This window comes from Staurois parvus, unplaced genomic scaffold (assembly GCF_062004578.1).
Source record: "Staurois parvus isolate SC_StPar_1 unplaced genomic scaffold, SC_StPar_1.0 ptg000061l, whole genome shotgun sequence".
Taxonomy (NCBI): Eukaryota; Metazoa; Chordata; class Amphibia; order Anura; family Ranidae; genus Staurois; species Staurois parvus.
The window spans coordinates 12,296,533-12,310,271 of record NW_028317857.1 but is presented as its reverse complement, the minus strand read 5'-3'; the positions used below and the strand labels follow the sequence as shown (position 1 = coordinate 12,310,271).

Sequence of the window (13,739 nt, the reverse complement as noted above, 5' to 3'; positions counted from 1 at the left end):
CCAGAGTGAATACAGAAGGTTCACCACAAGATGTAAACCATTGGTGAGCCTCAAAAACAGGAAGGCCAGATTAGAGTTTGCCAAACGACATGTAAAAAAGCCTTCACAGTTCTGGAACAACATCCTATGGACAGATGAGACCGAGATCAACTTGTACCAGAGTGATGGGAAGAGAAGAGTATGGAGAAGGAAAGGAACTGCTCATGATCCTAAGCATACCACCTCATCAGTGAAGCATGGTGGTTGTAGTGTCATGGCGTGGGCATGTATGGCTGCCAATGGAACTGGTTCTCTTGTATTTATTGATGATGTGACTGCTGACAAAAGCAGCAGGATGAATTCTGAAGTGTTTCGGGCAATATTATCTGCTCATATTCAGCCAAATGCTTCACAACTCATTGGACGCCGCTTCACAGTGCAGATGGACAATGACCCAAAGCATACTGCAAAAGCAACCAAAGAGTTTTTTAAGGGAAAGAAGTGGAATGTTATGCAATGGCCAAGTCAATCACCTGACCTGAATCCGATTGAGCATGCATTTCACTTGCTGAAGACAAAACTGAAGGGAAAATGCCCCAAAAACAAGCAGGAACTGAAGACAGTTGCAGTAGAGGTCTGGCAGAGCATCACCAGGGATGAAACCCAGCGTCTGGTGATGTCTATGCGTTCCAGACTTCAGGCTGTAATTGACTGCAAAGGATTTGCAACCAAGTATTAAAAAGTGAAAGTTTGATTTATGATTATTATTCTGTCCCATTACTTTTGGTTCCTTAATAAGTGAGAAGCACATATGCAAACTGTTGTAATTCCTACACCGTTCACCTGATTTGGATGCAAATACCCTCAAATTAAAGCTGACAGTCTGCAGTTAAAGCACATCTTGTTCGTTTCATTTCAAATCCATTGTGGTGGTGTATAGAGCCAAAAATGTTAGAATTGTGTCGATGTCCCAATATTTATGGACCTGACTGTATAATGCCTACCTTCAAGTGCTACATTGTTTGCTCCCAATCACATGGGCTATTCACTGAGTGACCAGTATCCTACCCCCCCTCCCCCGTAGTTCTACACACTTCGGTTGCCTTTGTGTAGCTGTTCCCAAAAGCCATATGCCTGCACATCCACATAACTTTGTGGAAGCTGGGTCCTTTAATCAACCCACAGCATTGCACTAGTCTGGTGTCTGCTGGGAAATATAGTTCAATGGCATGTACCTTCGTCATCAAAAAGAAGCATGATCCTACTCTGAGCTGACAACATTCAGAGAGTGTGTGTGTGGTTCTACTAGATGGTGACAATGAGTTGTATTTCTTGTATGACAATCAAAAATGTCTTGTGTCTGCTAAGCCAAAAGTCCAACTGCCAGTTTGTAACAAAGCCCGAATCTGATCAGCGAAAAAATGTATTCAATTTGTCTATGTGAGGGGGCAGGGTATGAGATCAGCATGGAGTGGTGACAGCACTCCTATCTTCACCAACCCTCTTTTCTCATGTGTGGGATGCACGTCGCAGTGCCATTTTCCTGCTCTATGGTGAATCTATGGGAAAACCCTACACCCACCATATGAAGGGCACAGTGTGGGTCACAATGGTGACTTTTTTCCTATTATCTCTTGAAATCTGTTACAAAGATGTCTCCATTATTGGTAACAGTTTTTCACTGCCATTTTCTAAAGCGTATAATAAATATCAAAACACCTATATAAATATTTACAAAATTCCTCAGTTTAGATCCCTTCTCATAGCTAGCAAGTTAGATTGTTGTATAAAACCCCAGAAAATTTCCAGACATTAAAACTCCCACTCCCAAATAAAAGAAGAAGACTCAAGTAAAGGATATTTGGACTACAGATACAAAGGATCATAAAAGTGGATAATGACAGTTACAGTCAGTCTGAAATAAAATAGTTTAGAAATCTGGAAGAGTAAAATCAATAAAATATTTTTTAAAAATAATCGATCCACTCCTATGAGTAATGCTTGTTTTGATACAGACAGTTTACAAGAAACGAAACATGCATAAATCTCCATTCTAAACGTGGCAAGGAGGCATCTCTGTCACCACAAAGGGCAGTGAATGCAAGAGTTTGGTCAAATTGCAGAGATAGGGGCACAGGGAATGCTAACTTTATTTACTGGGCTGAAAACCAAGAGAAAAAAAGAAAAAAAAACTGTATTCATATACTTGCAGACCTATTCCATGGCAGAAAAAAAACAAAAAAAAACAAAAAAAACATCCAATTGAAAAATTGAAATCATCTTTACTTAGTCTGCTGAATCGAACATACTGAATATGGATTATGACTGATCACCAGAGATGGCCACACACCACTGCTTACTGGGCTGTGAAAAGAAGTGCAGTGCTGTTGCTCTTCACAGGTTTCTGCCAAACCATTACATAGAGGCAAATCCTCAAGGCAGGTCTGTGCAGTAAGTGCAAAGAACAATTGCTGTTACTATTGTGATCCATCTATGTAAAAACAGTGATTGAACCTCGATGTTCTCCAGACTTGCTGCATAGCCCTGACTTGTATGAGCTTTTAGCATGGCAAAACGGAGGACTTGGCAGATGTGTAAGCAGGATTCTCAGGAGGTAGCAGGTTCTCTATTGCCATAGCTTTATACAAGATTTTAAAGGATAAGTTCTCCTTTTCAGGCAGAATTTCACTTTTCATAATAGAATCCTTTTCCGATGCCATTTCTGGCCCAGCCATCCCAATGTGCTATTCTCTCCTACCTCATCCACAGGACGTTTAATTTTTTTGTCAGTTTGAGATTTTGAACGGATTTTCAGATTGCATCATTTCCTATAGATCACATCTCAGCATTCACTTCCTGTAGGCCATCTCCCAGAATCCTTCACTTCCTTGCTCCATCACAGAAGAGAGTGGGATAGGCTGTGTTCACCACTCTGGACCACACCTCCTTCATTACAATACTACCTTCATCCCATCAACTATGCAGTACAAGGGCCTGTCTGATTTGATACCAATTGAATAGATTGTTCAGATGTGTCCTATTCCATAGTTCTGGTAAATCTAAAGGAAATTGTTCAGAGATTGTACAATCAGATTGCATAGTGTATGGCCATCTTTTTACAAGTACATAGGAGGGAGTAGATGGAGTTGTCAGGCCCCGTTCACATCTCCAAGTAGTAAAGACTCACATTCCTGTATGCGTTTCATTTGGGTGTTTTGGAGCATTTTCACTTGTCACACATAGGGCAGTCCATTCAGTTGAATTTCCCCACAAAAACGCCAGAACTTTTTTTAAAGCGGAGCATGGTGAATTACCACAGTTTTGGTACGTTTGCCACACTTGGGGTGCCTCTAACATGTAATGACAACACAAACGCTATATACATTTGCATTGTTTCTGAAACACATGGCAAAGTGCATATTTTCTGTGCCATTTGCCATGCATTTGGAAACACACAGATATGAATGGAGTCTCATTGTTCTGTATAAACGCACCAATTTCACACCTAGACTAGTGGGAGTGCATGGTTTTTGGCTAATTTTTCCAGTGACACACATAGGGTATCCCATTGATTTCAATGGACTGCACCACACGTGTCGGAAATCTGAGGCTGAGTACCTGACACCCCGCCCTTGTCCCCCCCCCCCCCGCACACCTCACCACAAGGTGGGCTCCACACACACCATGCCCATGGACTCGATCTCCTGCAGAAGAATCCTCTTGATGACGCTCCCAGGCTCTCATCCTTGTTGGGATCCCTGTAGCCCGGGCCAGGGACAGGCGGCTGGTACAGTGAGGAAGGCAGAGTGAGGCCAGCACAGGATACTAGAGGGCACTCTGGGGACATCCCGCTACTCTCAGTAAAGATAGGCGATAGATGGGGAGGGAAAGGTATTCGGATCATAGAGGACAGATGGCCAGGGCACTGTGCAAAGTGCCCCTCATCCATTGTGTGGTGTGTTATATGCCACTGGCGTAGCCCAGTCCACCCCTTGTTGCGACACACTACTTGAGAATCATTGCACTATATAATCTGATTGTACAATCTCTGTATGATCTCATTTAGAGTTACCAAAACCATATAATAGTAGGATACACCATCTATCCAATCACTCTATATCCAATCAAGCAGGCCCTTGCACTACATGAGGGGTGTTCTGTGGGCTGCATGCGGCCCCAGGGAGTTTAGCATGCGGCCTGAGCCCATCTGTAGAGATACTGGGGTAGCCAGGCAAATACACGTGTGTAGAGATGCCAGGGATGCTGTAAAAAATAGTTGATGGGTGAAGGGTGTGTGCTAATGAGGTCAGTGCAGGATGTGTGTACTAATGAGATCAGCTGGTCATCTGCTTCTGGGGTTCTACTGCCACCTCTATCCTCCATCTACATTTCAGGAAGTGAAAAATCTTTCTAAGAAATTTACCAAGGGCTAAGATAAGGCCTTGTTCTCCAGATCAAAGAGAGCTTGTATATTTTTGCAACCATAGTACATTAATGGTATATTGGTGCATAGGGGAGCTGAATTTTAGAAAGAAGGCAACATTAAAAAAAACAAAAAGTGAACATAGCCTTTAAACAGGCCAGATTTTTGCACTGGGTTGGATATGATGCCCAACAGGCTTTCCGTGTTCTGAAAGACCTCCACCCTGACCCACGACACAGCTGTCAAAGTTTGAATATAGCTTTTAAGCTTAGCTACTTGCGTCACCGTCTTGTTAGTCTTTTTCCCTCTTCCATTTGTACAAAGAATCAACTCATTTGTAAATGTACTAACTCGATGTCACTATAGGCGCCCGGTGAGATGACTGGCTAGGGTAAACACTGGTCTACTCACAAAATGCCATCCTCCACAATGACTGGGGCATATATAAATCTGAAGGTGTTAAGTTATCCTGCATATGATGATTGTTCTAGCTAACCTGGCAGTGGTAAACTGATACTGAAAATGTGCATTGCATTAAGTTCTTAACTTGTAACAATATAAACTGTGTACTTAAACAAGTTGAGTGAACAAGAAATACACATGTTTTCTGTGTTCTGAATTATGAGGCCACAGAATTTAAGGGTTGTGATTTAAAAAAGGCTAGTTCGATGTAAGCGTACCCTGACAAATATCCAAAATTAGAACTGAATGCCTAAAAGTAGTGTGAACAGCTGAATTACATACACTAAAGAGAATCGATCACGACACAGCTGGGATCTCAAAAAAAAAAAAGAACAAACAAAAACAAAAAAAAAGAACAAACAAAAACAAAAAAACCCTGCAAAGAAACATCCAAGGTAATTCCTGGCTTTAAATTGTCTACCAAGTGTGCCTCCATAGGTCTCTATGAACTGTGCAAATTGTAACATCATTTCTATGTTCTAAGATAGGATTACCTGTATTTAAAAAAGGATAATATATTTCCATTTCTTTATAAAAGTTATATATTGAAAATAAGTAATGAACAAACATGGGATATATTTTACAAATAAAGTGTGCAAGAACTACACTTGCCTTGTGAACCCTGTTCCCTAAACGTTAACCCCCAGATACAGAATAATTAAAAATGATAATGCCTTTTAAAGGAAATGAACGGCAGGTTTAGAGAAGTGAGGCCCTGCTAAAAGGTAGTAAAATTTCTCCTTATATGATTTCTAACATTCACAGATCCATGACCAATGACTCTCCCCTCTTCTGACCTCACTGTATTTTGCTCCTGCCTCCAGAGGGAAATCTGGTCCACAGCTGCTTCATTAGGCACAAAATAACAAAATGGTGCCTAAATCACTTCCTGAGGCACAGGAACACAAGTTGTGCCCTCCTCACTGCCTATATCGGGTAAGATTAAAACCTGCTGCTGGCAGATATACCGCTATAACCATGATTTTAAAATATTTAAAACGTTAAGAAAAACTTAAAATGCCTTCAACCTGAAGATGCAAAAAATTGTCTAGCAGAACTACTGTGTGTCTCAGCAATAGTTTCAAAAGGAACATGGAACAGATTCTCAAATCAGCGTAACCTTAGTCTCAGAGGATGAAAAAGGCCCAACCCTGAATGCTCCCAGAAGAGCTCCTTGCACAGATCAGCACAGCAATACAGGATCATCTGGCAGCAAACAGGTTGGAAGGAAAGGTCAAAGCACAAGACTGAATGTGCAAAACATGTTGTGACCTAGTATCTCAGCACTTTAGTACTGGAGCTGTGCAGTCAGCATAATGTCCAGCACTGAGCACACTAGGAGCTGGTTCGGAAATGGTATGCAGGTAGTAAGCAAGTACGGTGTCTTGGAAATGATAAAATGCAGAGTTTGAGGAAAAATATCAGAAAGACGATGCAGAGGAAGAATTCATCTTTTCCTGCGGCAGGTCCTCTTGTGTTCAGCGTGCCAATGCTCCTGCTGGCATTTAATGGAGCAATAAGAGGTGTTCCAGCAGCAGTGGTACATGGCTTCCTCCTCACAGTTGTAGCACTATCATAAAGAAACAAAACAAAACCACAATCATCAGAGAACAGCTACCATGAATATACGGACATCTGCAACAAATCAGACTGACATAAAAAGAAGTGTATCTACTTTATAAAAATACTTGCGTAAAATTTTACCCTAGTGAATAACAAGCAAAAAAACTGGAAAGGAAAGGGAACGGCTCCTTGATTTGTTTCCTAACCTCTACTAGAAAAATGCCAGCTGGTATTCACTTGCTGCTGGCAACATTGCACAGTCTATGGGAGTCATGATGAGCGATACCTACATTATTATACAGGATTTATATAGTGCCAACAGTTTGCGCAGCGCTTTACAAAATGAAGGTATACATTACAGTTACAATACAATTTGGTAAAGAGGAAACAGAGGGCCCTGCTCGTTAAATCTTAATCTAGCTTCAAAAATGTTAATTGTGCCCAAGATGTATCCTGAAAGATTTACCTTTTTCATTAGCTTCATAGCTTTATATTTTCAGTGCGAGACGATTTAAAGGAAGGGTCTCCAAACTTTCTAAACAAAGGGCCAATTTACTGTCCTTTTGGCGAGCCAGACTATATCCAGTGGGGGCAGAAAATTCCAGTCAGTGGAAGTAAACAATGCCCCATCATTGGTGTCAGTGGGAAGAATAGTGCCCCGCCATTGGTGTCAGTAGGAGGAATGGTGCCCCATCATTGAAGTGAATGGATGGATTGGTGCTCAACCATTGATGTTAATGGATGGAGTGGTGCCTCAAGGGCCAGATACAGGTAAGGAAAAGGGCTACATGCAGCCCACAGGCTGCAGTTTGGGGACTACTAATTTAAAGCACTGCTGCATCTGACTACTGGTCCCACAAGATTTACAGTGAGATTTGATTAACTACTGAGCTCCTCATTGTTCTCCTTGCTGGAAGAAAGCTGCACTAGAGGACCTGCAATGCAACAGTATCTTCCTACTTAGGCTTCAATTATTTTGCATGCCTGCGATTTTTGCCCCTCTACTGCTACTTTTGGAATATCATCCACTAATTATCAGATCACTGAGGGGACAGCTTGGGCATGAGGAATTAAAAAGCTGCACTTCTACCAAAATAGCTGCCTACACAAAGAGTGCAACAAGGCATGGTAAGTAATGGGAAATAGATCAGCAGGGAGTCCATAGGCTAAACTGGTGACTAGTCCTTTGCCCCCTGCTTGCTTTTTTTTTGGGAACACCTTCCACAATTTGGGTTCCTGTAATATATTGTTTTGTTCTCCTAAGGCCTCATTCATATGGGCTTTCTGATCAGGCCTGCCTGTCAGTTTTTCAGGAGGACCTGATCAGAAGCTCCATGCAGGTCTAAGGGTAGGTTGATAGAAGTGGACTTGGGTATGCATCTACCTACCTCAGAGTCTGTCCTGTTCCTTTTATGTTTTTCCAGGCCTAAGCATGATGGATCAGAGGTAGCCAGATATAAACGAACATTTACATGTAAAATCCGTTCACATCTGACAGCCCACAGATCCAACACAGGTCCGCCACAATGTGTAGTTAAAATGTGGACAAGAACTGAACAGGCATGGATGTCACAAATGTGGCATCTGTCCCCTTCTGATCTGATTCTGCAGGAGATCTGACCACTGATCTGCTAGTGGCGCGCTACTGTGTGAAAGCACCCTAACTGATATAGCTTCTAATTGACTTGGGCCCTTTACCGGAAAATATATGTTCCTGGAGGTCAACACAGGACTGCACACCAAACAATTAATTAAACACAGCAGTACAATGGTTCGCTTATTTCAAATACCTTCCCAGTAGTTTTACTAGACCGCCCCACTACCCAAGTGTTTTACACATTAAACCATGAAACAATCATTGTTGATCAGAGACTGATTGTATCATAAATGAATTTAAAAAGATGATTTTAGCAGAAGAGTGTGTCATCTCATCTTTCTCTTATGATTGCTCAGTATATCAAATACCATGCCATCAAACATTTTTCCTATTTTTCCTCACCAGTGTAACTTTAAAATGCATGGGGGTGCATTTTAAAGTTACACTGGTAAGGAAAAATTATTCTTGGACTGACTTTGTTCATTTGTTTTGCCTGTATGGAAGTTAGGCTGGTGAGAAATGATATTCAGCCGTCACCTTGCAGCTGTTTGATGGCATGGTATTTGATATACTGAGCAATCATAAGAGAAAGATGAGATGACACACTCCTGCTAAAATCATCTTTTTAAATTCATTTATGATATAATCAGTCTCTGCGATCAATGATTGTTTCATGTGTAAAACAGTTGGGTAGTGGGGCGGTCTAGTAAAACTACTGGGAGGGTATTTGAAATAAGTGAACCATCGTACTGCTGTGTTTAATTAATTGTTTGGTGTGCAGTCCTATGTTGACCTCCAGGAACATATATTTTCCAGGGGGTTCTTTTTCCTAGGTTTATGCCAGGGTTGCTCAACCCGTGGTCAGTGACCTCAAACCAGGGAAGCGTATGTCTGGGGTTGGCAACCTGGGCATGCTGACCTGTCATTCAAGAGCATCAGAATACAGTTCGCTTATGCAATGGGCATATTAGCACCCATAACAGGGTTTGGTGCACTTTATGAAAGTGAATGCAGTAGTTTTGGTGCTCTTTCAGAAGTGCACCACCTCCACAAGATATAATAGAAGTCTATGACAAAGCGCAGCTAACCCACAGGAAAGCCGCAGGTGCACTGTGGTGCACCCGAGTATGTGGGTAAACCGCCGCTCATCAGTGTGAAAGCAGCCTTATAGGGTTCTCAGAACAGTCAGGACTCGTTTGTGTTTGGGGGTGGTAAAGCCCCATAGTTGTTTTTACCACACCTCCCCAACCAATGGTGTAGTGTCAGGCAGCAATGCCGACCCCACCCCATGCACAAGGGGGCCTGTGTGGCCTCCCTGTCAAATGCTGTTTTATACTTGGACAGGAGGGGTCGCAGGCGCAGCGTATGCAGGAACTGATCCTCTTCATTTTCCTCCTGCAACCACTGAAAGTAGCTGCACGAGGAAAATGTCCATTATGCTATTCAAAATAAAAAATGTGAAATTCAGAAGCATTTCATTTCATTGTGGTCCGCGGCTGGTTACCAAATCACTTAATTGGCCCTCATTCTTCAAAAGGTTGAGCACCCCTGGTTTAAGCCACTTGAAGGATTGATCACTGCCACACTATGTCTGTACAAATAATCATCTGTGTTGATGACTGTAACCAGATTCTCCCACTTCTCTTCCCAATAATGCATGGGAAAATGAAAGGGAGAATTTGAATGGTTTACTTGGAAAAAGATTGACTGAGGACCATTGTGCCATGCGTTAGGTTTCTTACCCACTGCTTCTTCTTGGTCTGTGAAATTAGCTGTTTATGTTGTGCTGCCATTTTCTTGACTTCTTCCAGGAATTCCTCTTTGCATTTATCTTTTGCCTGCTTGCACTTCCTGTCCATTTCTGCCTGAATGTTGGCCATGGCTTTATTAACAGCTTGTCTCTTCTCCTCCTCCATCTCTGTTCGTAGCTAATATGGAAAAAAATGAGAATATCAGCCAACAGAAAAAAGCACTGAACATTGCAAGAAGAATCATCTACACCTATAGCTGTAGGAATGGACCCTGGGCCTTGAGAGTGGTGAGAGAAACCACTCTGTTAGCCATCAAACCTCAGCATAGCAAAACAAAAATTAGTAACATAAACCAAGCAAAGTACTCTTAAATTTAAAAACCACATGGGATCCCAAACCATTTTTTTGCTCACTATCTACGTTTTGATAGCAACAAAAAAAAAAAAAAAAAAATAGCTAAAGAATGGCTAATTGACTCTGTTCTTTTCAGAAGTCAAAAAAAGGGTATACTGTGCAGTGCATAATGAAAATTTAATGGAAACACTGCAGAACACTATCCCTACATTCCATAAAATCCAAGCGCCATGCCTGGATCCACTTCCTGCCAAATAGCTTTGACCATTGACTACTAGATTTCTAATGTACCTATATAGTCTAAGACTGCATGCAGTTATAGGGAACCCTTTTCAGCCAGTCCACCCCCCCCCTTCCCCTACCTCAGTCTCTCCAAATCCCACACCCCCTCCCAATTCCACTAACTTATCTTTATCCTATGAGTCTTCTACACTTTGTCTAGGCATTCTCTAACCTCATCATCTGAGTTGTTCATTTGGCAATACCATCTTCATCACCTAACTTGAAGACATTAGTGATACTAACCTATGTTACATGACTTTTGTGCCTATCACTAACCACTGTTTCTTTGCAAAACTTTCAATAAACATATTGAAAAAAAAAAAAAAAAAAAAAGAATTAGGACTCATTCAGATGGGTGCCGACACCCCTCCTGCATGCAGAGCTGCTGTATTCTGCATCTGCCTTAAAATTTGACATGTATGCAGGATTGGGTGCATGGATTCTAACACATCCATTCCTGCATACATATCAAATTTTGACACACGGCTGTGCCTGTGCATCCGCATTCACTTCTATAGCCTGCCTGCGCTCAGCTTCAAGTTCAACAACCATCTAAATGAGCTCTTAAAGTTACAAATGCAATTTGCTTATCAAACAAAAATCAGCTTAAAAAAAAAAAAAATATCATGGCTATATTACAAAGACATCCTTGGTAAACACTGTATATAGCCCAAACTTGCAATGGAATTCTGTGCTTGAGGAATAAATTCTAACAACAGTAAGTTATTATAGATCTATCAAATTAAATTATAGGCTACAAAAATTCATATATTGTTTTAAAATGAGAGAATAGGAAATTCAATCAATAAAATGGATAGGAAGTAATATACAAATTGGCCACTGTCTAGTGTCTAAAATCCCCATAAAATACAGTATTCAATATACAATATGTACATGTGCCCATTGCCTCAACAACAGTATACCAATTGGCAGCAGGGAAGGCATCATCTGCATCATAGGACCTAAACCTATATTTCCCAATACAAGGGAAATATAAAAGGAATTAAAAAGAATGCACCTTAAGCTGGCCTGAGATGGATCGCAATTCAGCTGCAACCGGCCACATTTCGATTCACGTGTTGGCGTCTCTGTTCAACTGAAGTTGATTGTTGAATGTGAATGTTGGAAAACTTTTGTCATTCAGTGGCTGCAGCCACTGCTCAGTGTATCCTGACAACAGAGAGACCTGCTGTCACAATACAAAGTCTCAGTGGGGGAGATTCCTTTATCCAATTCGCTTGTGCGGAGAAATTGGTTTGTTTTTTTTTCTTCAGCGCACTGCATGGTGTGAAAAAAAAAAAAAAAAAAAAAAAAAAAGCAACCCATCTATAGCCAGCTTAAGGTCTGCAGAGGCATAGAAGTTATAAAATTATCTTCATTGAAAGGGCAGCGATTTTTCTAAATCATAATGGGTGAGGGCAGGCTACACTTTTCTAGTCTCCTTTTTAAAGGAAACATGTCATGAGACAATTTCAGTTAAAAAAAAAAAAGCAGTTGGCTACATATACTGGGTCTCTGGCACTGCCATGTTGACCGTGGGAAGTCAGATTGTCCAGCAGCCTCCTGGATGGTAAGAGGGGGGCTGTCAAGAAATAGGTAGCCACTGCCAATTCCCCCCCCCCCCCCCAAAAAAAAAAAAAAAACATGCAGAGGAGTCGGGATGAGGACAGTCAGAACTTCCTGTAGTAAGTGAAGACCCCCTTTAAAAATGACTGCACAATTAGTGTTTGTGTATATTTAGCAGTACAAGAACATACTCTGAGGTACAAAAGATATTTATATTTATTTTTCTTTGGCATAAAGCTACTGATTTAGCATCTAGTGGGCATTTCAGCACTCCCCATACAACAGCTAAAAAGTCCTGGATCTCTGCAATGGTTCAGCAGTTTTACCCCATAATTTTAACCATTTCTTCAGAAGATTGTGAGGAACATGGACATTCTCTGACCTCCTCTAGGGCTTCTCGCACGGCTCTTTCAGTCTCCCTCTTGTTGTCTGTGCTCATCCTCTCCTTGAACTCATTAAAGATCTTGCTGTACTTGTCGTGACACATGTTCTGACACCCACCATCGTTACTGGTCTGTGTGCTACGGTGTAACATTCTTGGGGATGAGGCACTTTGCTTCTTGGTCTGTGTATAAACAGACACCTTCTCAGCTGGTGGTGGCATGGAGGGAATTTCCTGACTTGAGCTCACAGCTTCTGTCTCAGGTTCTGGTTCTGACTCCTACAAAAAAAAAAAAAAAAGAAGAAAAAAAATGCATATTTATTAAAAATACATTTTATTACAAAAATCAGATCTTGAGAAATAATCACATCTTTATCCATACATTATGGCTATTCATGGCATAGTGGTAGGGCAGCCAGTATTCTCTTTAACAAATTTTCAAACGGATAATGAAATAGTGAAAAAAAAAAAAAAAAAAAAAAAATCACAAAAGGAAAGGATTTCACTGAATAGTTGTCAATATCAACTAAAATAGGGCTAAACAAACTAAAATAAGGAAGGGAAGAAAAAGGAGGTGGGGTTTAAAATAGTCCATACAAGCGGTGTTCAAATGATCCAAAATCATCTTCAACAATTTGCAATTTTCCAGTGAAGTAATTTAAATCTATCATCATCCTGACAGGTAATTTGGTTCTACTTAATGTGCATAATAAAATAAACCACATAAAAAACATTTACGGTTCTTAAAATATTGTTTCTTCTTTTTTTGGCTTTTTCATGGGACGAATAACCACTCTTATTACATACAGTCCTCTGTGCTCAGCGCATACACTCCTCCTATTCACTGCACATGTGTACTGTGGGAGCAGAGCAGCAGAAGCTATGAGAAGGGAAGTTGATCATGAGGTCACTAATGTCTATAGGCTGTGCAGAACACAACAGAACACTGCTGCAGCTTACGAAAATGACGGAAATAAAACTAAGGGGATGTGAATGTGGCTTACAAAATTAAACAAAGGTGATTCGTCTGACAGGATATGGGTGTAAATTAATGACAGGATTGAAAAGAAACAAGAGCTTACTTCCTTCTTGGCTTCTACGTTTTGAGTGCGTCGTCCTTTCTTGGCCCGCGGTTCCTGAGATGCTGCTTTCTGCTGGGAAGATGAAGGGGAAGTGCAATCGTGATAACACTGCACAGATCTCAAACATTAAAAATATATGCAGAGACAAGATAATCTGTAAATTGCACAGATCTCATTCACATACTGTTTATAACTCGTCTGGGCCTCAATTAGAGGAGCCAGGGAAAACAATTCATGGACTTGTCTGGTTGCCCAGACAATCTATCCCTTTATGTCTGGAGGAAACTAGGACAAGCTG

The 13,739-nt window shown here is 41.1% G+C and overlaps 1 protein-coding gene across 1 annotated transcript in view; it reads right to left on the bottom strand.

Moving 5' to 3' along the window:
* Nucleotides 1-5,388: 5,388 nt before the first annotated feature.
* The window catches only part of ZMYND11 (zinc finger MYND-type containing 11), a 119,511-nt gene continuing 111,160 nt past the window's right edge, over nt 5,389-13,739 (bottom strand). The window contains exons 13-16 of the mRNA XM_089668737.1: nt 13,442-13,513; nt 12,360-12,638; nt 9,767-9,952; nt 5,389-6,434 (exon numbers count right to left, since the gene is read on the bottom strand). Of these exons, the coding sequence (XP_089524863.1) occupies nt 6,312-6,434; nt 9,767-9,952; nt 12,360-12,638; nt 13,442-13,513 (660 nt within the window). The 3' untranslated portion in view covers nt 5,389-6,311. The remainder of the gene's footprint in view (nt 6,435-9,766; nt 9,953-12,359; nt 12,639-13,441; nt 13,514-13,739) is intronic.